Source organism: Podarcis pityusensis, assembly GCF_964106645.2.
Source record: "Podarcis pityusensis genome assembly, chromosome: 6".
Classification (NCBI taxonomy): domain Eukaryota; kingdom Metazoa; phylum Chordata; class Lepidosauria; order Squamata; family Lacertidae; genus Podarcis; species Podarcis pityusensis.
Genome location: NC_138030.1, coordinates 93,409,571 through 93,431,048, shown reverse-complemented (window position 1 = coordinate 93,431,048; position 21,478 = coordinate 93,409,571). Strand labels below are relative to the sequence as shown.

The 21,478-nt window shown below is 45.8% G+C and overlaps 1 protein-coding gene across 15 annotated transcripts in view; it reads left to right on the top strand.

Moving 5' to 3' along the window:
* The window catches only part of RASAL2 (RAS protein activator like 2), a 221,272-nt gene that overhangs the window by 170,397 nt on the left and 29,397 nt on the right, over nt 1-21,478 (top strand). For all 15 annotated transcript variants that reach the window (XM_081012036.1, XM_081012035.1, XM_081012034.1 and 12 more), the window contains 3 exons: nt 12,177-12,330; nt 17,866-17,964; nt 18,962-19,513. In XM_081012036.1, the coding sequence (XP_080868162.1) occupies nt 12,177-12,330; nt 17,866-17,964; nt 18,962-19,513 (805 nt within the window). The remainder of the gene's footprint in view (nt 1-12,176; nt 12,331-17,865; nt 17,965-18,961; nt 19,514-21,478) is intronic.

Below are 21,478 nucleotides of genomic sequence, written 5' to 3'. Positions count from 1 at the left end.
CAAGTGCAAGTAGATAAATAGGTACCGCTCCGGCGGGAAGGTAAACGGCGTTTCTGTGTGCTGCTCTGGTGCCGGTTCGCCGGAGCAGCTTCGTCACGCTGGCCACGTGACCCGGAAGTGTCTGTGGACAGCGCTGGCTCCCGGCCTCTAGAGTGAGATGCGTTTCCATGCGCTGCTCTGGTTCGCCAGAAGCGGCTTAGTCATGCTGGCCACATGACCCGGAAGCTGTACGCCGGCTCCCTCGGCCAATAAAGCGAGATGAGCGCCGCAACCCCAGAGTTGGTCACGACTGGACCTAACGGTCAGGGGTCCCTTTACCTTTTAACCCCCCAAAATAGTGATTTTAAACTTTTTGAGCTGTTTCCGCTACTTTTTCCACCGCCTTGCCATACATCCGGGTTTTCCCTGGCATTTTTGCCAATTCAGCAAAATTCCCGCCAATGCCATTTTTTCACCCAAAACCCAGAACTTGTCAGGAGTTTTCCTGCCTTATGCAGTCCCATCGAGCCAGATCTGGGCCTCTTCACTGAACCCACCTGGGAACTGGCACAGCAAACACCTTTTCTTCTCCACCCCAGCTAGCATGGGTAGCAGAGTTGTGGAAGTGGTGGTGGCTAGGCTACTCCATCAATCCCTGCTATTTCCAGCAGGAGCTTACATCCACCACCAAGTCGTGCTAGAATTGGAAGATGCAGTTGTGTCCCATCTGTAAAATGGGCACAGTGATGGGTTTTTAGTACAATAAGGCAAAAATGACACTGTTGAACCTACAAGATGGGGATAATAGTAGGAAGCAGACAGAATATGGATTCTGTTGCTGACCTTGTGTGGAGGAGCCACTGCTGCTATGTTGGGCTCATCCAGCCTCCTTGACTCAAGTAGCTCTTCACATTTTTACGATGGTCATAGCACCCATTTCAGCTTCCCCTTCCTGTGGCTCAGTAGTGGAGGAAATTCCTTGGGCACCTGGGGCGGTGTGCCCAGGGGTGGGGTGAGCCGCCTATAGGGGCAGGGCGCACCGCAGGGCCTCTGGAGTCCGCCTGCCTCCTCCTACTCAGCCGCCCTACAGCTGAGGGGGAGGCAGTGGGCGGACCGTTTGGGCAGCACGAAGCCTGCGCATGCCCAAGCCACCATGTCTCTCCCATGCCCCACGGTGAGTACCGCCTGGCATTTTGTCACCCCCCCTCAGTGGTGACACCCGGGGGTGGACCACACACCCCTTCCTCCACCCCTGCTGTGGCTTCCATGTCTGTGCAACAAGCCATTTAATGGATGTGCCTTCTCATTCTCCCTCTTTACTGTCTCTCATCATCTGGGCCCTATAAGCTTCTCATCATCATCTCTGATCTCATCCATCCTGTTTTCCTTCCCACCCATTTGATCTGCATTCATTGGATTCTGTGTTTTGCCTGCCGCTCTCATCTTGCCATCTTAACCCAGATGCCTCAACTTCCCTCCCTCCACTGTATTGTAAGGGCTTTGCTTAAGCATCTGATAGACAGCTGTAAATCTAAATTAATTTAAAATATTTATTATAGCAAACATAAGCTTCAGTCAGGCTTTTCCCACTTCAGACTTCAGGTTGTGGTTCACGTAACTGAATCCTTCTCCATGTACACACATTTCCTGCAATAAGAAAACTAGCATGTCAAGCAGAAAGCATAGGCTGGAAACTTACCATAACACCTAATAATAATAATAATAATAATAATAATTTTTATTTGTACCCTGCCCTCCCCAGCCAAGGCCGGGCTCAGGGCGGCTAACAAGCGATAATAAAAACAAGTTGAATTATTACAACTTAAAAACAAAATTAAAATACAACATTAAAATATTGAAACATTAAAATGTAGCCTCATCGCAGGAGGAGAAAGGAAAAGAAAAAAGAGAGGGTGGGAATCAAATTGGCTCCAAGCCAAAGGCCAGGCGGAACAACTCTGTCTTACAGGCCCTGCGGAAAGAAATCAGATCCTGCAGGGCCCTGGTCTCATGAGGCAGAACGTTCCACCAGGCCGGAGCCAAAGTTGAAAAGGCCCTGGCTCTGGTTGAAGCCAGTCTAACTTCCTTAGAGCCTGGGACCACTAGGGTGTTGCTATTTATGGACCTTGAGGCTCTCCGTGGGGCATACTGGGAGAGGTGATCCCGTAGGTACGAGGGTCCTAGGCCGTGAAGGGCTTTAAAGGTCAAAAGCAGCACCTTAAATCTGACCCTGTACTCTACCAGGAGCCAGTGCAGTTTGAAAAGCACTGGGTGAATACCGTATTTTTCGCCCTATAGTAAGCACTTTTTCCCCTCCAAAAATGAAGGGGAAATGTGTGTGCGTCCTATGGGGCGAATGCAGGCTTTCGCTGAAGAGCGCCCCAGCGCCAGCCCCACAGGAGAGCCCCAGCGCCAGCCCCACAAGGTCCGGGGACAGCTGGGAGGCGCAGCGCGTCTTCCCGCTGTCCCCATACCTGATCTGAAGGCGGGCTGCGGGGAGAAGAGTGCTTCTTCCCGCTGCCAGCCCCACAAGCTCCGGGGACAGCTGGGAGGCGCAGCGCGTCTTCCCGCTGTCCCCGGACCGGATCTGAAGGCGGGCGGCGGGGAGAAGAGCGCTTCTCCCCGCTGCCGGCCCCGCAAGCGCCTGGGGGGGAAATAAATTTTTTTTTCTTTATTTCCCCCCAAAAAAACTTGGTGCGTCCTATGGGGCGAAAAATACGGTATGCTCCCATGGCAGAGACCCCGTGAGGAGCCTCGCTGCAGCATTCTGCATCCGCTGGAGTTTCTGGGTCAGCTTCAAGGGCAGCCCCGCGTAGAGCGAATTACAGTAGTCAAGCCTGGAGATGACCTAGCTTCTTTACTATGCAGGAAATGTTTATGTGTATCGAAGTATTCAGTCCTGTAAGACCCACCTACAATCAATGAAGTAGGGAGAACTAGGCTACGCTAAGCCTTTATGTGGTCCTACTTAAAATTAGTCATATGGGGAAACGTTTGATACAAAGTTTTTATTTTATGTTAACTTGGGTCCGTTTCACAAGATCCATCACATGGGAGCTGCTGGTTCACGTGGTGAACTGAAACAAATAGGCTGGCCACCGCCTTGCGACATTCTCTGCTCCGTGTCAAACTGTCATTGGAGTGTGTTTGTGATGATCTGGAGACAATCCTTTGCAGTGGTGGCTGATTTGTAAAGGAAGCCCTTAATTGTCAGACAGCTCTTAGTGTCCATTGTCATATGAGTGTGTCGCTTATGGGTGGAGAAAGCATCCATTTAAAATATTCGTGGTTTAGATTTAAAGCATACAGTAGATCGTTCAAGACTCCGCTTCCGTCTTGACCAGATGAACCTGTTCACATTGTACAGTGGTGCCTTGCAAGACGAAATTAATTCGTTCCGCGAGTTTTGTCGTCTTGCGATTTTTTTCGTCTTGCGAAGCGCGGTGTCGGGAAAGTTTTGGAAAAGCTTCAAAAATCACCAAAGTCTTTAAAAACCTCAAAAAAGGCTACCACACCGCGTTCTATGAGTTGCTCCTCGAAGTCAAGTCGCAACTGTATTAACGGTTTTAAGAAAAAGGAAACAAACTTGCAAGACGTTTCCGTCTTGCGAAGCAAGCCCATAGGGAAAATCGTCTTGCGAAGCAGCTCAAAAAACAAAAAACCCTTTCGTCTAGCGAGTTTTTTGTCTTGCGAGGCATTTGTCTTGCGAGGTACCACTGTAGTGGGTCTGAAACCTTAGAAAACAGTGTTCAGCAATAGTGGTGTTTGCCTAGGAAGCAGAGCAGATTTTAGTGGAGGATTCGGCCTGCATGGGGGGATATGATAAATACCCCCCCCCCCATGGGAGAAGGACTCATATGTGAGGCAAGATGGATAGGGCTTTTCTGATGTGCCGTTCTTCTGCCACTCAAATGCTGACGTGATGATTCCTCCCTGGATGTAGGTGTCTGGTTAACTTGCCGAAAGGGAGGGCAGGGACTCCTCCTCCCCCCTGAAAGGTCACCTTTGCTGTGTTTGCAGAGAGTGCTCCCTGAGCTCTGCTGACTGCTGCTTCTCCCTGCTGTCTTCCACCTCTAATCTCCTTATAGATGCAGCACCATGGCAACAGGCCCAGGGCTGAGTGAGCTGGGCACATACCAGGAACCTTGTTTGTGTCACCTGAGGGACAGGATGCGGAGTGCGAAAGATGAAGAGGAGAAGAGGGATGCCTTAGCCTGTGTGGGCAGACGGGTTTTCCTCCTGGCTCTTCTCTGAGGCGCACCTGTGAAACTTTAGAACAGAGCCATCGGCAGCGTGCCCGCTTCTGGATTGAGTCATTGCTGCCTCTGCAAGGAGGAATTCCTCTTCTGCGGTGTAGTCAAAGAGGAGGAGGAGGAGGTGTGGGGGTACCAAGGCACATGGCGCCGCTATGATTTGGGGCTGCACCGTCAGATGGCTATACAATTGCTTCATGTAGGTGTGCTGGATTTGTCAGAATTAGTGAGTTATTTGTATGTGGGAATTTAGCAATACAGCTAACGGTTATAGAAATATGTTCTCTATTGCTTATTGCTTTGGCTATTCCCCAGTATATCCCTCTGGTGTAAACCTGAATTTGGAATAGATGTGATCCTTGGCCTTCAGTCTCAACTATTTGCTATCCTTTGCGGGGGGCAGGGCAGGGAGTCTGGCGATTGGGCAGAAAAGGGCTGCCTTGGCAGGCTGGAGATAGTCAAATGAGAGGATTTTGTTAGATTTGATTTTTAAATTTAATATTTTTGATGCACTTTGCCTGTTCGCAGCTGGTGATGAAATCTACATGGTTGATGTTTTAGGTTTCATTGGTACCTGTGCAAGGTTGTCATCTTGCATCTAAAAACCTTTTGTTGTTTCCTTGCAAAGACCCCTCAGGCTGAACCCCCCCCCCATTGCCCTGCACCCCAGCATTTATTGCTACTATATTTTGTGTAACTTGAAATGTCAGCATTTTTCCTTTTTAAGAATTTCTAAATCAGAGTTCTCTATCCCAGGCAGGAATGAAGCAAAGCAAATTCTCCCAGATGCTTGTGGGCTTTTTCTTAAACACGACTTGGGCAGCAACCGTGTAACATTCAAGCCTTGGGGAGGGGGGGGGAATGCTGCTCTCATCCCCCCCCTGCTTTTTTTTAACTGCTCTTGCTCCTGTGCCTTCTGAGTGCTTGACACTTGGAAATTAATCAAGTAATTTTATCTGGAAGGAAGAATAATAATAATAATAGGAATTGCTGTTCAAAGGCATAGGAACAGTGCCAGTAAGAATTGCCAAACCTGCAAGGTAGGAACGGTGGGTTTCAAATGATTTCTTTATTTGTATTTTTCCTCCAATAAAAACTAAATATGTGTTTAAGAATTTAAAATTGACTGATATAATTTATAGGATCCCTACAAAAGGACATTGTTTAAGTAAGAGACAACGGAAGTTAAAAACTACAGCTGTTACGCAACAAATCTCAAATGCAGAGAATTAATCCCAGGGAATAATTTTTAATCTCAGAATAAAGGGGAAATCATCAAGAAACTATTCTGCTTCTGTTTAAATGTCAGATGAGAGCATGAGGACAGTTGAAATGTGATTTATTTGTAAGGGGGGGGGGCTTTAGGTTTGCTGGAGTGATAACGATCCAGAACAAGGAGGCTTGTGGCACCCTAAAGAGTTTGGAATTTTTATGTAAGGGAGCAGTCAGAAACAGAGTATACTACCCAAGATGTGAAATGGCACTTTCCATTCTATTTGTTGTTGTGTTAAAGATAATTAATACCATGCCCTTCTCTTGCTATGGGCAGTTTACCAGAAATGAAAAATATTTTTTCAATGGGGGCTCTGCCCTAGCTCACTCTGCACGTCAACCCCCTTGCCATTTCCCCAAATTAACCACCTAGAGCTTCCCCTCCCCAACAAAGAACTACAGTAGTACCTCGGGTTAAGAACTTAATTCGTTCCGGAGGTCCGTTCTTAACCTGAAACTGTTCTTAACCTGAAGCACCACTTTAGCTAATGGGGCCTCCCGCTGCCGCTGCACGATTTCTGTTCTCATCCTGAAGCAAAATTCTTAACCCGAGGTACTATTTCTGGGTTAGCGGAGTCTGTAACCTGAAGCGTCTGTAACCCGAGGTACCACTGTACTAAACTCCCCTTTCACCTTTCTGAAGCCACTTCTTTTTTCTATTCTGCATCCCCACGTTTCCATCTTCACCCCATGCCTATACCTCCTTCCCCTCCTTTTGTGTGCCCCTCTGCATCTGCCGATGTTTTAAACCACCGCTTTCTGCCTCTCCGTGTCCCTGTCCTCTCGCTCCCATGCCACGGCCACTGCTGCTGTGCAACCTGCCTCCTCTTTAGCTCCCCCCCCCCCCCCCACACCTTGGCCTAATGCAAATCCAGGATTGGGATGCAGTACTACAAATCCTCCAAAGGATACAGTGGTGCCTCGCAAGACGAAAATAATTCGTTCCGCGAGTCTTTTCGTCTTGCGATGTTTTTCGTCTTGCGAAGCACGGTCCGTTGCAACTGCGCCTCTTCAAGCGGCTTAAAAAAAAAAAAGCGCAAGACGTTTTCGTCTTGCGAAGCAAGCCCATAGGGAAATTCGTCTAGCGAAGCAATGCAAAACCGAAAAACCCTTTCGTCTAGCGAGTTTTTCGTCTTGCGAGGCATTCGTCTTGCGGGGCACCACTGTATTCTTATTTTTATTATAGATAAGGAAAGCATTGAAATTCTGCGGGGAAATGTCAAAATCCTTCCCTTAAATGAAACCAGAATAGCGTGCATTTTATTTTCTGTGCATGCCCTCCCCTTCCCATTTTAGGCACATCTCAGCTTCACTGGGGGTGCTCTTCAGCATCCTTGTCAAGTCACCGCAGGGCAGGCTGCCTTTACTTCTGTTTTCCAAGCGCATACAGAGGATAAAGCAACAGAACCAGTTGTGCTCCTAGGACATTTGCATAGGCTTCTGAATATTTACAAAGTGCCATCTCTGATAAGATTTCTTTCTTTCTAGGAAGCGGTCTTCTATCAAATGGGACTTTATGGCCATCTAGCCCTATTTGTACAACTCTTTGTCTTACCCTGACAGACAGCAGCTCCCCAGGGTCCTAGGGTCTTCCCCTTCACCTACTGCCTAATCCTTTTGAAAAGAAGGTCCCTGCGGTTGACCCCTGAGTCCTTCTGCATGCAGATTGTGTCCTCTGCCAAGCCAGCCAGCTAGGATTCCTCATTCATAATGGAATCCGCTGCTTTGAGCAAAGCTTTTTGTATCTTGGCTTGCTTCATTTTACATGGGATGGGAAGGAAATGGATGGAGTCGGGGTTAATGCACAGAGCTGGGATGTGGAATAGTCTTTGCATAAGATGAGGCCTGTTGTGCTAATAAAGGTTGTACAAAGAAGAAACTGCATCCCAACAAACTAAAAGATGTGTTGAAAGTTGATTGGGATCCCAAAAAATTTTTAGCTATTACAAGCTACTATGAATAAATTTGGTCTACGAACCAATTTTATATAAAATCTAATGACAATTGAAAACAGACCTACAAAAGAACTGAAATAGAAAGAGTTTGTACTGTCAAAATATCCACAACGTCCCTATAATAAAACCTGTTTGGCATCAAAGCAAATGTGACTTTAGAAACAATAAAACAAATTTGCTATACAGTATACAAATCCAAAATAATACCACCAATTAGGATTAGTAATAATACTTATCAAGCCAGACAGAAGAGACCAAGGATGTGCCATAATGTTTGATGGCACATTAGCTGAACTAATTGGCAATACTTGCTCCATTTGAAAGGGCTTTGAGAGGCCACTTTAGCTGAACAATGCCTTCTTACATTCATGTATGACACTCAAAGGCTAGATAAATGTAAACCCCAGTCGATGGTGTTGCTTTTTGATTTGTATATATAAAAATTGCTTGGATGCTGAAAAGTTTTATGTACATAGTACAGAGAACATTGAGGAAGACCAAGGTTGAAACACTTTTTAGGTTCTGTTACACTTACTGAGTCATAACTAGTTCACATTGTTGATATTTGGTTTTGCTTCTGAAATAAGTAGGTACATATTGTCTGTTTTTAATTGTTATTAGGTTAAATATATTTTTCCACATGCACCAAACTTATGTTATTTTCTAATAGTTAAAGTTTATGATACTCTTCAAGTCCAAATGAAGATTTTCATGCTGTTCATTTTATGCAGGGGTGTGTGTGTGTGTGTGTGTGTGTGTGAAATGTCTTATGCAGGGCCTGTGAACATGTCAACTTTGGCTTAGCAATGAAGAGTGAGCTGCAAGATTCCTCCTTGGCTGCCCTTCCCCTTTCCTGGATGGCAGATTCCCACTGCTAGCACTATTTCTCTTTATTTACTACATTTGTACTCCAGCATTTCCCCAAGGAGTTCAGGGTCATGTACATTACCTCTTTCCCTCTCCCCAAATGCTAAACCTTGCATCATCCCTTTAGGTTGAGCAGGGCCGTCTTAAGCATATCTGCTCCTGTGATGCAAAGATCCCTCCGGCACACACACCCCAATTTCCCAGAGTTGTCGACCTTTTTTAAGGGGGGGACCCAAAGCTGCCCCGTGCTGCTCGCACTCAGCCGGGTGTCAGCTCCAACAGCGGGATCATGGTGTGGGGCTGGGCAGCCGGGCGCAATGGGGGCAGCATGGGAGGCAGGCGGGGGTCTCGTTCAGGCAGGGACAGGCAAAGCAAGCTGGGCCATCCGTGTCGCCGCAGCAAAGAAGCGCGCTCACTCAGCGCAGTCTCGCCGTCCTTGCTTGGGGAGGAAGGGGGGAGGAGAGAGCGTGACTGGGAGGGGATTGGGCAGGGGAAGGAAACGCGGTTCGTGTGAAGGAGTGCAGGGGGGGCAGCGGGAGGAGGCAGGCTCTGTGCAAGGCAGTGGAGAAGCAGGGGAAGGAGGGAGGGGCACTGGGGGCAGCAGTTGCAGCGTGTAGCCTCGAGTGCAGGTATCTTTTGAGGTAGAGTGGACAGGGGAAGCGGTGGTAGAGTCACGTTTATTATGCGCAGAGCTTGGGATGCAAGCACACGCCACACAGCCAAGGAGGTGGTGTGTCGCAGAGCCAGTGGAGAGAGCTCCGGACTGTGGGAAAGCATCTGGAGCCTTTCTGCCTCCGATGGGCACTGGAGGTGCGCAGGCACCAAGTCCCAGCTCCACTTCGCTTACGTCCCCGCTCTCCCCTCCCCGGACTCTCCGCCTGGCGCCCTCCACTGCTTGGTGCCCTCGCTCGCTGCACCACTACGCCCAATGGTAAAGACGTCCCTGAGGCCGAGTGAGAGAGAGTTGCCCCAAGATCACCTAGTTTGCTTCATGGCTGACTGAGTCATTTGTACCACTCCACAACAGTGAGTTAACCCTGGTTAGGAGGAAACCCTCAGCATGAACCATAATTAATGTCAATGCTGCTTTAACACTCAACCATGACTAATACCAAATTCAGGGGGCGGGGGGAAGCCAAGCAAAGTATTGGCCAGTGAGAGAAGTTAACAATGAGAAATAGTAAGCTTCTATATAATTAAGGCATTCGCTGCTCAGTGAGACTGTATCTTACATCAGATGTAGTAGGGATTAGGAAAGAGTCCTGCAGGCCACTGCTTGGGTTGAGACCCACCCAGCTGTTACATATATGTTCTTTCTGTCATATGTGAACACATGGGTTTGGAAATGGGATTCATGGGATTCATGGGTAGGTTGCTGGCTGCATCTTGATTTTAGTTTGTTTTAGAGTGATTCTTGTTGTGATTGTCATGCATTTTACTGTGCATTGGTTTTATTACTTATCAGTGTGTTCTGTTGTACAGTGGTACCTCGGGTTAAGAACTTAATTCGTTCCAGAGGTCTGTTCTTAACCTGAAACTGTTCTTAACCTGAAGTACCACTTTAGCTAATGGGGCCTCCTGCCACCACCACGCGATTTCTGTTCTCATCCTGAAGCAAAGTTTTTAACCCGAGGTACTATTTCTGGGTTAGCGGAGTCTGTAACCTGAAGCGTCTGTAACCCGAGGTACCACTGTATTTGAATACATACACATACCCTACATATTTTGGGAAATGGTTTGTTGATTGGTTCTCTGTGCATTCAGACCCCTCTTGAGATACCGTCACCAAACTAGGAATGAAGGTTTCTGAGACGAGGGCAACAATCTCCAACGTTTTGGATGCCAGGCGCCATTTTGATTCAATATGGTGAACTAAATCGCCTGTGTTTTTATTGTTGTTGGGTTTTTTGCATAAGTTTGTCTGCTTCTTGAGATATCATTGCCAAACTTGGCACGAGGACTCCCAAGGTGTGTTTGTGGAGGGTGTAGACTTCATCACCATTTGGATGCTGGGCACCATTTTGAATCGAGTTGGTGGACCAAAGCGTTCCTTTGGCTTGCCTTCATCCGATTTTTGGTGTGACAGTTCCAAAATCACAAATTACACTATCCATTTAAAAATCACATTTTTATTTTTTTTTGTTTCTAAAAATTACTGGGCAGTGCCAGGCACTCCCTGCTGGTATACACATATATAAACTATGGTGATTATAACCAAGTAACAGACAAGAGTGGGTGGTAGTGAAAATCTGGATTGCTTACCCGGATGAAGGAAGTTAGTCTAAAAGAGACACGAGATCCAGGAGCCCGTCACAAACTACAAAGCTGCCAGCCCATCAGAAGCAATTGCAGAGACCCTCTTAAGGCTGGCTTCTGCTCTCAGTCCAAATGAACTTTCTGTTGCTTTTTAACTTAATAGGTTGACAGCCTGTTTTCTCTTGTCATGAAAATGATTTTAGATTTGACTTTGGTTATATATTTCAGTAGTTTAACAATTTTGTAGTTAAGGAAAACATATGTGCGTAATTTTATTTCTATGCTGCCTTTCCACGGTTCAAGCCATGCTCAAGGCTGCTTACAACATGAAAAAAATATACACTATACACTATATACACTATAACAAATGTAGTTATAAACAAATAAATAAAACATTAAATAATCCACAAATTAACTGAACAGTTTCCACATAAAACACAATAAAATCGAAAATAAAGATACAAAAAAATAACAGCAACAAACCGCCCCCCCCCCGGGAAAAACCAAAACAACACCCCATCCCCAACAGCCTTAGTTTTTGTAGCTGGAGTCAGTCAGGGCCCCGCCCTCCCAGCCTAGGTGGAAAAGGCCTGCAGCCAGGGAGCAGGTCTTGCAGGACTCACTGCCAAGATGGAAACAAAATGTGTTAAATTTGCCCTTGGAAAGGGAAAAGCCAGGATGATGGTGTAGTTAAGGCAATAGTGTTGGACTTGGGCCAGAGAGCTCTAGGTTCAAATGTCTGCCATTTTGCTAAGTCACATTGAGCTAGTCATGAACATTCGCTCATTTCTACCAGGCTGGTGTGCAACCCCAAGAAAGGATGAAGGGGGGGGCAGGGCGTTACTGCCTTGCACTCTTAGCAGGGGGGTCCAGAGCAGCTTTTTTCATTCCTTTATAGCAGGCACATCCAACAGGTAGATCGTGATCTACCAGTAGATCACTGGATGTCTGTGGTAGATCACTGGCTCCCCTAAAAAAAGCTCACCCAAAAATTTCCTCCTTCCTAAAATAAGATCAACAACTTTGACCTGAACCCCCAAAAAGGGGGTAGATCACTGCCAGTTTTTAACTCTGTGAGTCGATCTCTTGGGAGTTGGCCACCCCTGCTTTATAGGATGTATAAATGAATTGGGGGCAGTTTAAGATGTATCATTTTCACATTATAGCTGAAATATATGCAGTTCCCAGGGAGATATGCTGAATCATATCAACAGCATTGTTACTAGCAGAATTCTCTGGGTCCTGTAAAAATAAGCAATGTTTGTTTGAGATGTTAGTATATATTATTTATTTTTGTTAGCATTATAAATCCAGTTGTAGATCCCGAGTACTTAGCTGGTAGCTGGAGAAAGTGGGGTGTGTACATGTTATGGTTGTGTTGAGTTGTCTAGTTTTATTTTGCCAACAGGCCAAATATTTCTGAGTTTCTGGATCTGCCAAATCTTGTCTGGCATTTGTCAGGGGTATCTTATTTCTAAAACCAACAATTGGAGTGAGGCACCTTAAAAGCCGCTTTTAAGAAAACTTTGTTTTATGAACCGCCTTCTTTTTTTGTGTGGTGTCTTATTTCCACCCCCTTTTGGTCTTTGCACAGGTCTCGTGGTTTACCAAAGCTGAAAGAGTCCCGTTCTCATGAATCTTTGCTGAGTCCAGGCAGTGCTGTGGAGACATTAGATCTTGGGGCAGAAGAGAGAGTCTTCGTCAAGCCACTTCATAGCAGTATACTGGGACACGACTTCTGCTTTGAGGTAAAAAAAAAAAAAAGCATATGTATTCCTTTGTTTCTGGGGGGGGGAATATAAGAGTAAGAAAGGGGGGAGGAACAATTGATTGCTTAACCGACTTGGTTTGGTTGCTTATCTCACTCCTTGTAATTTCATAATTGGATGAGGAAATTGGTGCCTGCTTGGGATTTACCATGAGAAGGGCGTGGACTATCTGATCATCAGATGACTCTCAAGTTCTTGGAGCTACTGCCTTCAATCCTTCAACAGAAAGAAATATTTTCAGCTGCGGGGCTGTGTAAGAGTGGGAACTTAGAAAGGCGTTACCACTTCCCGGACCATTTTGAGCATTGCCCCACAGTTGAACAGTCTTTTCACCTGCGAGGACTGAATTAGTATTATAGTTCCAGATCAGGAACTATTTTACATGTTTTGACTGTACGGGTCATGATTAAAGGTAAAGGACCCCTGACAGTTAATTCCAGTCACGGACGACTCTGGGATTGTGGCACTCGTCTCGCTTTATTGGCTGAGGGAGCCGGCGAACAGCTTCCGGGTCATGTGGCCAGCATGACTAAGCCACTTCTGGAGAACCAGAGCAACGCACGGAAACGCCGTTTACCTTCCCGCCGGAGCGGTACCTATTTATCTACTTGCACTTGGACGTGCTTTCGAACTGCTAGGTTGGCAGGAGCAGGGACCGAGCAACGGGAGCTCACCCTGTCGCAGGGATTCGAACCGCTGACCTTCTGATCGGCAAGTCCTAGGCTCTGTGGTTTAACCCACAGTGCCACCCGTGTCCCATGATTTGTAAGGGGCAAATTGTGCTTGGGGTAGTCCTGCTTTCCACTTGCTTTTTGCAATATTTCCTGGCGAGTGTCCTGAGAAATGGGAGGCACGTACAGTATGTGTGGCACAGTAGATCAGAGCAGCTGATAACAGGCAGCCTTGGCTAGCCATTGTCCCCCTTTTCTTGACTCAAACTTACTTAGAGACAGGGCAGTTCTGGCAGTGCCACTTCCTTCCTTCCTTCCCCACCCCCTCCTGTGTGTCACTTTCTCCCCGTCTCTTTCCGGCACCCAGAAGGTTGCAACAGCAACATCCCAGAAACACTCTAGAAACTAAAAAGAAGGGAGGAGAGACGCAGCCCCTGCCACAACTCCACCTTTTCCACCAGTACTTAGTTTGAAGGAGGGTGAAGAGACAGCTGCTGACAGGCAGCACAGAAGCCCAGGACCAAATTTGCAGTGATTCGGCCTTTGTCCTGTAGTGAGATATTTTGAACTGGCGTAGTTTTATATTTAGGGTTGCCCTACGTCAGGCATAGGCAAACTCAGCCTTCCAGATGTTTGGGGACTACAACTCCTATCATCCCTGACCACTGGTCCTGTTAGCTCGGGATGATGGGAGTTGGAGTCCCAAAACATTTGGAGGGCCGATTTTGCCTATGCCTGCCATATGACCAGAATTTCCCAGACGTTGCTGGGATCCGGCTGTCAGAACCAGTGTCCAGGTGAAAATCAGCGGAATATCTGGGAAAATCCAGCCATATGGCTGCTCAAGCCGGGTTGGAGGGGATGTGGGCGGCGGCAGCAGCTGCCCCGGCGGCTCCATGACCTCTTTGGTCCTGCCTGGGCCTTCCCCAGCAGCAGCAGCGGCCCCCAACAGCTGCTCAAGCCGCGACGGATGGGAAGGCCCAGGCAGGACTGGAGAGGCGCAGATCAACGAGCCTCCCTGTCTGGGCCCGATCCCAGGCGCGACCTTGCCAGTAGCTGAGGGCCTGAGAGGGAAAGGCGGCTCATTGCCTGGAGTCACACAATCCCCCCCAACACCAGCAAGCAGGAGCCTTGCACAAACAGAGTCGCAGCAAACTGCATAGCCAGAGCGGGCGCTGGAAAGGAGTGGGGCAACAACGGGAGAAAAAACTTCCGTTTGGCTTCCACCTCAAGGGTAGGTCTGTCCGGGAAGGCCATTTTCAAAAGATGGCAACCCTATTTTTATTTCAATTTCCGCCCAATTTATACTCCATCACTCGTTACAATTTGCCTACTCAAATCTGAATATTTTGGTAAATGCCCGGTTGTCTTCTGCAGACACATTTCATCTATTTGATAATATTTGTTTATAATATTACATTGATCACATTTCTATCCCACCTGCCCTCCAAGGAGATCAGGGGGATGTTACACAAGGTTGTTCCCCGCTTCCCATTATAGCCTCACAACAAGCCCTTGAGGTAGGTTAGACTGAGAGAGATGCCATACCTATGCCATACCTTTCAGATCCAAACAGGACCTGCGTACTTACAAATCACATAAACCAAAGATTTGGTGGAAATTTGTAAAAACCAGTTAATCAGAATATATAACTAAAACAGCAGCAGTCTGAACTAATACAAATTGACTTGATTGGGGCGGGGGACAACTTGGAGGAACGTATTTAGCTTCCAAAGTGTTCCCAAAGCAGCAGCCGGCCAGTCTCCATAGTCCATCCCACCATTGTGCAACTCGCACAAAAAGTCCATGTCTCACATAGGAATAATAATAATAATAATAATAATTTATTATTTATACCCCGCCCATCTGGCTGGGTTTCCCCAGCCACTCAGGCTGGCTTCCAACAAAACAGTAAAATACAATAACCTATTAAACATTAAAAGCTTCCCTAAACAGGGCTGCCTTCAGATGTCTTCTAAAAGTCTGGTAGTTGTTTTTCTCTTTGATATCTGGTGGGAGGGCGTTCCACAGGGCGGGTGCCACTACTGAGAAGGCCCTCTGCCTGGTTCCCTGTAGCTTGGCTTCTCGTAGCGAGGGAACTGCCAGAAGGCCCTCGGCGCTGGACCTCAGTATCCGGGCAGAACGATGGGGGTGGAGACGCTCCTTCAGGTATACTGGACCAAGGCCGTTTAGGGCTTTAAAGGTCAACACCAACACTTTGAATTGTGCTTGGAAACGTACTGGGAGCCAGTGTAGGTCTTTCAATACCGGTGTTATATGGTCTCGGCGGCCGCTCCCAGTCACCAGTCTAGCTACTTAGGGAGAAAGTTCCTGCAGCAAGACTGCCTTAGAATGATAATCTTAAAAGGCAGTAAAGGTAAAAATTGATAAAGCTGGAGGGAGGACTATGAAAAATCTGGTAGGTCGGCCTCTCTAGCATCGAAAAGCTAGGGAATTCAGCTCCCCCCCCCCCCCCGCACCCTCGTTCCTGCTTGATGCTTTTGTGATTCAGGACGCGGGTGGCGCTGTGGGTAAAACCTCAGTGCCTAGGACTTGCTGATCGTAAGGTTGGCGGTTCGAATCCCCGCGGCGGGGTGAGCTCCCGTCGTTCAATCCCAGCTCCTGCCCACCTAGCAGTTCGAAAGCACCCCTAAGTGCAAGTAGATAAATAGGTACCGCTTTATAGCGGGAAGGTAAACGGCGTTTCCGTGTGCTGCGCTGGTGCTGGCTCGCCAGATGCAGCTTTGTCACGCTGGCCACGTGACCCGGAAGTGTCTTCGGACGGCGCCGGCTCCCGGCCTCTTGAGCGAGATGAGCGCGCAACCCTAGAGTCGGTCACGATTGGCCCGGACGGGCAGGGGTACCTTTACCTTTACCTTTAATTCTGTAAATTACTGTCTGTTACTATTCCAGCGCATAATGTATGTTACCTTTAAAGAGACAGCATTATTTCAAGCACCCATAAGCTATTGAGAAGTCCATAGTGTTTTGTTTCTCGTGAGTTGCAATGAATGGATTTAGAAGAGCTGTATTAACCTGGCATAACGTCATCTACTAACAATCTGTGCAAACGTTGGAACATAATGATAATCTTTTGTCAGGCAAAATGATTCAGTACATTATATACTGGCATAGTGTTAGCCTTCTTGTGCAAGTGTGTGCATGTGCAGTCCCAGAGACATAAATTAAGATAATGTAATGTAAAAACTTGTGCACAAACGTTGGTCTGTTCTTGCTTCTCTTTCTGGTTGTCCTGGCAACTTTGTTTTGCTGGCGGAAACTCTCAAGAATTATTACAACATACTTTGCATTGGTATCTCATTAGAGGGGAACATGTTTTAGTTTGCTTCAGGCTTTGATTTAATGTAAATACCTATGAGAAACCTGGGTTTGTCTGCTGAGTGAAGTAATTCTTGCAGAAAGAGCAAGCAGTCCTGCAGACATCTCTACTTGTATAGCAGTTCGGTTAGCATGGGCACTTTGCTTTGCTCCTTTAGTATGGTACAGTACTTCAAATTAATTTCAGAGCAACTAGGATCATAAAAGTTGCTCCCCTATATAAGTGTAATGGTTCTAGGGGTTGCTCGTGCGTAAATCGGCGCCACACTTGGCTGGGTTGCCTGAGTGAACCCTTTCTGTCCGGACAGCCACTCGCCCGTGGCTGTCTCAATCGCTGGCAGAATCCGTCAGTGGGCGTTTCTTGAACTTCTTCCAGCAAAGAAGCTCTTTGACGGCTAGTCTCCGCCTACTCTCCCTGCGCGGAAGCCTTCTGCGCAGGGAGGGCGTGGGCATCGGAGGACCCGTGCTCTCCCCGCTGGTCCCCGGCGAGGAGTCATGGAGCCACCTCGCCGATTCCCCCATCTGCCCCCCTTCTCCACTGGTGCTACGCTGATTTCCTTCCCCCGAAGATGTGCTGCTTCTCTCCCTCCCGGGACGCTCTCCGGAATCCCTCTGGAGCCCTCCCTCTCCCTCTGGCTCCGATGGCAGTTCCCTGACAATAAGGAAACTGTCATGGTCCAAAATAATTATTTGGCCATTTTTACTTTTTATTTTATTTATTTCATTTAGCAGCTTTTTACACAAAGTGATATTGGCAGCTGATGTAGTAAAATAGCATCCAATGCATAAAAACAAATTCTTGAAATAACAAGAAAAAAACCCTACATCATGGAGGGAACAGTACTCAAGTAACAAACTTGCAGTTTTGTGTAATATATTTGAGCAGAACAGGTAATCCAACCTTGAGCTTTTCTGTTTCCCTTTCCAACTTGTTTGTTTTCTTTTCTGTTGTTTTCCTTGTGTTGTTTTAACCCTATTTTAACTTTAATTTCTGTCATTTAGTTGCTTCCTTGTCATTTAATAATCCAATCAGATGTCTAGTGCAAAACTTGGCAACCTGGGAATATCAGCATTCTGTGTTTGTTTGCTTTTTGAAAGCGTGTTTCTAGTTGTTTCTCTTTTGGAGAGAAGTTTAGAGGGACCTTTTCTTGTGAATTGGATGGGGAGAGGGCGGGAAACTGCACCCAGTTTACCATATTTCAGGCGTGAACCCTGCTCCCTCCTGATCTCCATGCACTCCTTTGATCCCCCTACATTTCAAATCCATTTTTTCTGAAAGCTTAATATGTGAAGGCGAATTAAATAATGAGTACATTTCTGTATGTGCATACATGCGTGTTTATACATGTGCACGCTTCCTCTGCTTTCTTAATTTAGTATTGGCAAGTATTCTAGAATTGTTTGTTGTAGGATATTCAAGATTTTCATGCCCTTCCTTATTTTACATAAGTTGCAATTATGAGTTTAGCTCCTTTTAATTTATTTATTTTTTAAATTGTTTTAGGTAACTTATTCCTGTGGCAGTAAATGTTTCAGCTGCTCCTCAGCAGGAGAAAGAGACAAGTGGATGGAAAACCTGCGGAGGGCAATTCAACCAAACAAGGTATAAGGGAAATCCAGTGGTTTAATGCACCCGGGGTAATTTCTTTCTGGGCCAAGTGATAGATCTCTCCCATTCTTCCCCAAACAAGCACACCCATTTAATTAAGTTGATGGCAGCAATGCCATCAATGCCCCAGAGGAAAACTCTTCAATAACACAAAATGATACTCGATTCCACTTTGCACAAAGGTCTAATAGATACACATGGTCTTCTGTCACCCTCATTAATGCTTCTGTTTTCCAGGAGACTTGTCATGGTTTGTCTTATTGGAAAAGTGCCTGTGAGCTCTTTCTTTAGCAAAGTGGCCAACAGACAGAGGCTAAGAATTTTGAATTTTGGTGTTTGCATTAAAAATAGAATGTATCCACTGACAGAATCTGTCATCAGCTGCTAGATTGTTGGTCCTTCTTTCCAATCCCTCTTTTACAACATGAATAATGGTACTATCCACTATAGAGATCCATTTAAATCTGGCTTCCAGCTAGCGCTTGTGAGATAAACTGCCTTATTTGTTTCTGTCAAATTTCGTCTTGAGCTGCAGTGCTACCCATTTCTCTTGGATATAAGTTCAAGCTCCCAATTATGCTTTATTAAGTCCCAAACAGCTTGAGTCCAGAACAATGTAGAAAAAAAACATCCTCTCCCATAAAATTATTCATAGCGGGTTCTTCTGGAGGGCTATTTTTTTTGCAGGTGTTTTTAGTACTGTACCCTTCCTAGAGTGAAAAAGGATACAAACACCCTGACCATTCGCCATGCCAGCTGACTGATTGCCATTGTAGCCCAGACCATGGTTGATTAATTGTTTTATCTTATATGTGTTTTGTGTTTTATGCAAACTTGAGGACAGTTTCTCTCCTTCGCAGCATTTAAATATAAAACCACTGATAATAAAAGTTAAGAGCAGCGTAGAACAAGAAGTCATCTACACGTTAGGTATTTGCCCCTTGCAATGAGGTTTGCCTCGGGTAAACTAAATAAGCCTTTTTCTCTCCAGGACAACTGCCGGCGAGCCGAAAACGTGCTCCGCCTTTGGATCATCGAGGCAAAAGACCTGGCCCCCAAGAAGAGGTACTTTTGTGAGTTGTGCGTGGACGATACCTTATTTGCCCGCACAACCAGCAAAATGAAAAACGATAATATCTTCTGGGGAGAGCACTTTGAGTTCTCTGGCCTTCCACCTGCCCACAGCATCACCATCCACATCTATAAAGATGTCGAAAAGAAAAAGAAGAAGGACAAGAACAACTATGTGGGTCTGGTCAACATCCCCATAGCTGCTGTGACTGGTCGGCAGTTCGTGGAGAAGTGGTACCCCATCAGCACTCCCACGCCCAATAAAGGGAAGACAGGTCCATCCATACGGATAAAATGCCGTTATCAGACAATTACCATCCTCCCCATGGAGCAATACAAAGAGTTTGCAGAATTTGTGACCAACAACTACACAATGCTATGCTCTGTTCTGGAGCCAGTCATCAGTGTCCGGAACAAAGAGGAGATGGCCTGTGCTTTAGTGCACATTCTTCAGAGCACTGGCAGAGCCAAGGTAAGAACATGCAAAGCTCTTGCCCCCCTGGGTCATTTTTAGTGCTATTGAAAGATGGTGGCAGATTGGGTTCTGCCAAGTAATTAAACTGATTCTTGGTTGTTATGATCCTGAGAGCAAAATTTGTCTCTACCTATAGATGTCTTGAAATGGAGCATAACGCAAAGACAGTGGTCAGTGTTTTAAAGAATAATTAAGGCTGTGGTCCTATACATACTTACCTGGGAATAAAGCCTATTGAACTCAAGAAGTCTGACTTCTGAGTAGACACATTGGATTGTGCAGCAAAAGTATTATTTTAAGAAGAGAGGGTCAATATACAAAGACACCTGCTGCTTTAAAAATAAACACACTGACATTAAAAATGTGTGTTTTGCACTTTAGATCCCTCCTTCCTGCATGGGACTTAAGGTGAAATGGGTGGGTCTGCCCCATTCAGGCACTACAGTGAAGTTGCTGTATTGCACACTTTTTCACACTAGGCACCAGAAACATAGCGCAGGAGTCACCTAATGCGTCCTGTCAATAAAAGCTCTGTGCAAGGACGTCTGAACATTCAACATAGTGAAGCATTGAATTCCTCCTGTACACCCAGTCTTTACTATTTGAGCATTCTATCAATCAAACTCATTTTTCTTCTGTCTGACCAATTAGTGTGAGAGTTACAGGAACTATTTGCTGAACCACCATGATTCATAGCTATCATTGCTTCCATAATATTCCCCTGAAGTGATGAAGAAAAGTGACCTCAGATTTTTTGGGTACAAACTGTGCACTGGTTATATCAGCATATTGTTGCCCTGCCTTCTTAACATTGTTACACTACAGAATCATTAGAATTCAAATTTTAAAGACTCAAGTTTTAAGAAGAGAAAGAACATATGAGGATTTTATGATTTAATTGTTAACTGTGCTCTTCCTCTCTTTGCATTCCACTGAGCACCAATAATTGTTAATAACATGGATAAAGCAAAGTAAATTTTTGTTCATATTACTAAAGTTACCAAAAATTATATTAAGCTCCCTAGTATAAAGTGACATCCTTAAATATATTTAGCAATTGAAAATATGCTTTGCATTAAATCTTAGGCCAAACTGCTGCATTCCCTCAAAGTCAGAGGTGACTCGTTTTTACTGCATGTTTAAGAGGCCTCCATTGCATTATTGTTGGGCTCTGACAAGATGTTATAAGCAAATATGTCTCCCCAGACCCAGGGAGATGTATAGATCTAATCCTGAAGGCTAATCAATGCTTTCTTTGAGATAACTGGCATGTTAAGCTCCCAGAAAAGTCAAGACTTTTACAACATAATCAATGATGATTCCCATTCCCCAGGACATGGTCTTGAAGATGCATGATGTTCCAACCTTGCTGAAGCTAAGCAGGTCTGAGACCAGTTAATGGCCTGGTTTGCATGTCACGTTAAACCATATTTTTTATGGTTTAAACTAAAACCTGTAGTTTAATGTGAATGAGCAGTTGCTGGTGCACACTGCTGAACAGTTCTTGCACTGTTCCTCCCCTAATCCTCCTCCTACTGTACTACTAGGATACAAGCCAGAGTATCGCTTGTTGTGATGTCTGAACACAGACTTGTGGTTTGTCTAGAAACTGACCATTTCCTCTCGAAATGAAAGGCAGTAGAGAAGTTATTTTAATGAAAATAATACTGCTTGTGGTTTGTTTGCATAGAAGCAGCAAACCATGTGCTTGTGTTCACATATCACAGCATGCCAGACTGGCTTGGCATGAGGAGGAGAGGAATGAAAGGAACATCTGGGAGCCTTAAAGTAGTTTTGTACGCTGCACGCTCACAGTCTCCTAATTGGTATTTAACTTTGGTTTATTGTGACGTTTAAACCGGGCCAGGATTGGATTGGAGACTGCCTGAGTATTCCATATGCAAAGCCTTGTATTCCAAGATGAATTAAAGGCAGGATATGCATTTAAATAAGTAAAGAGAG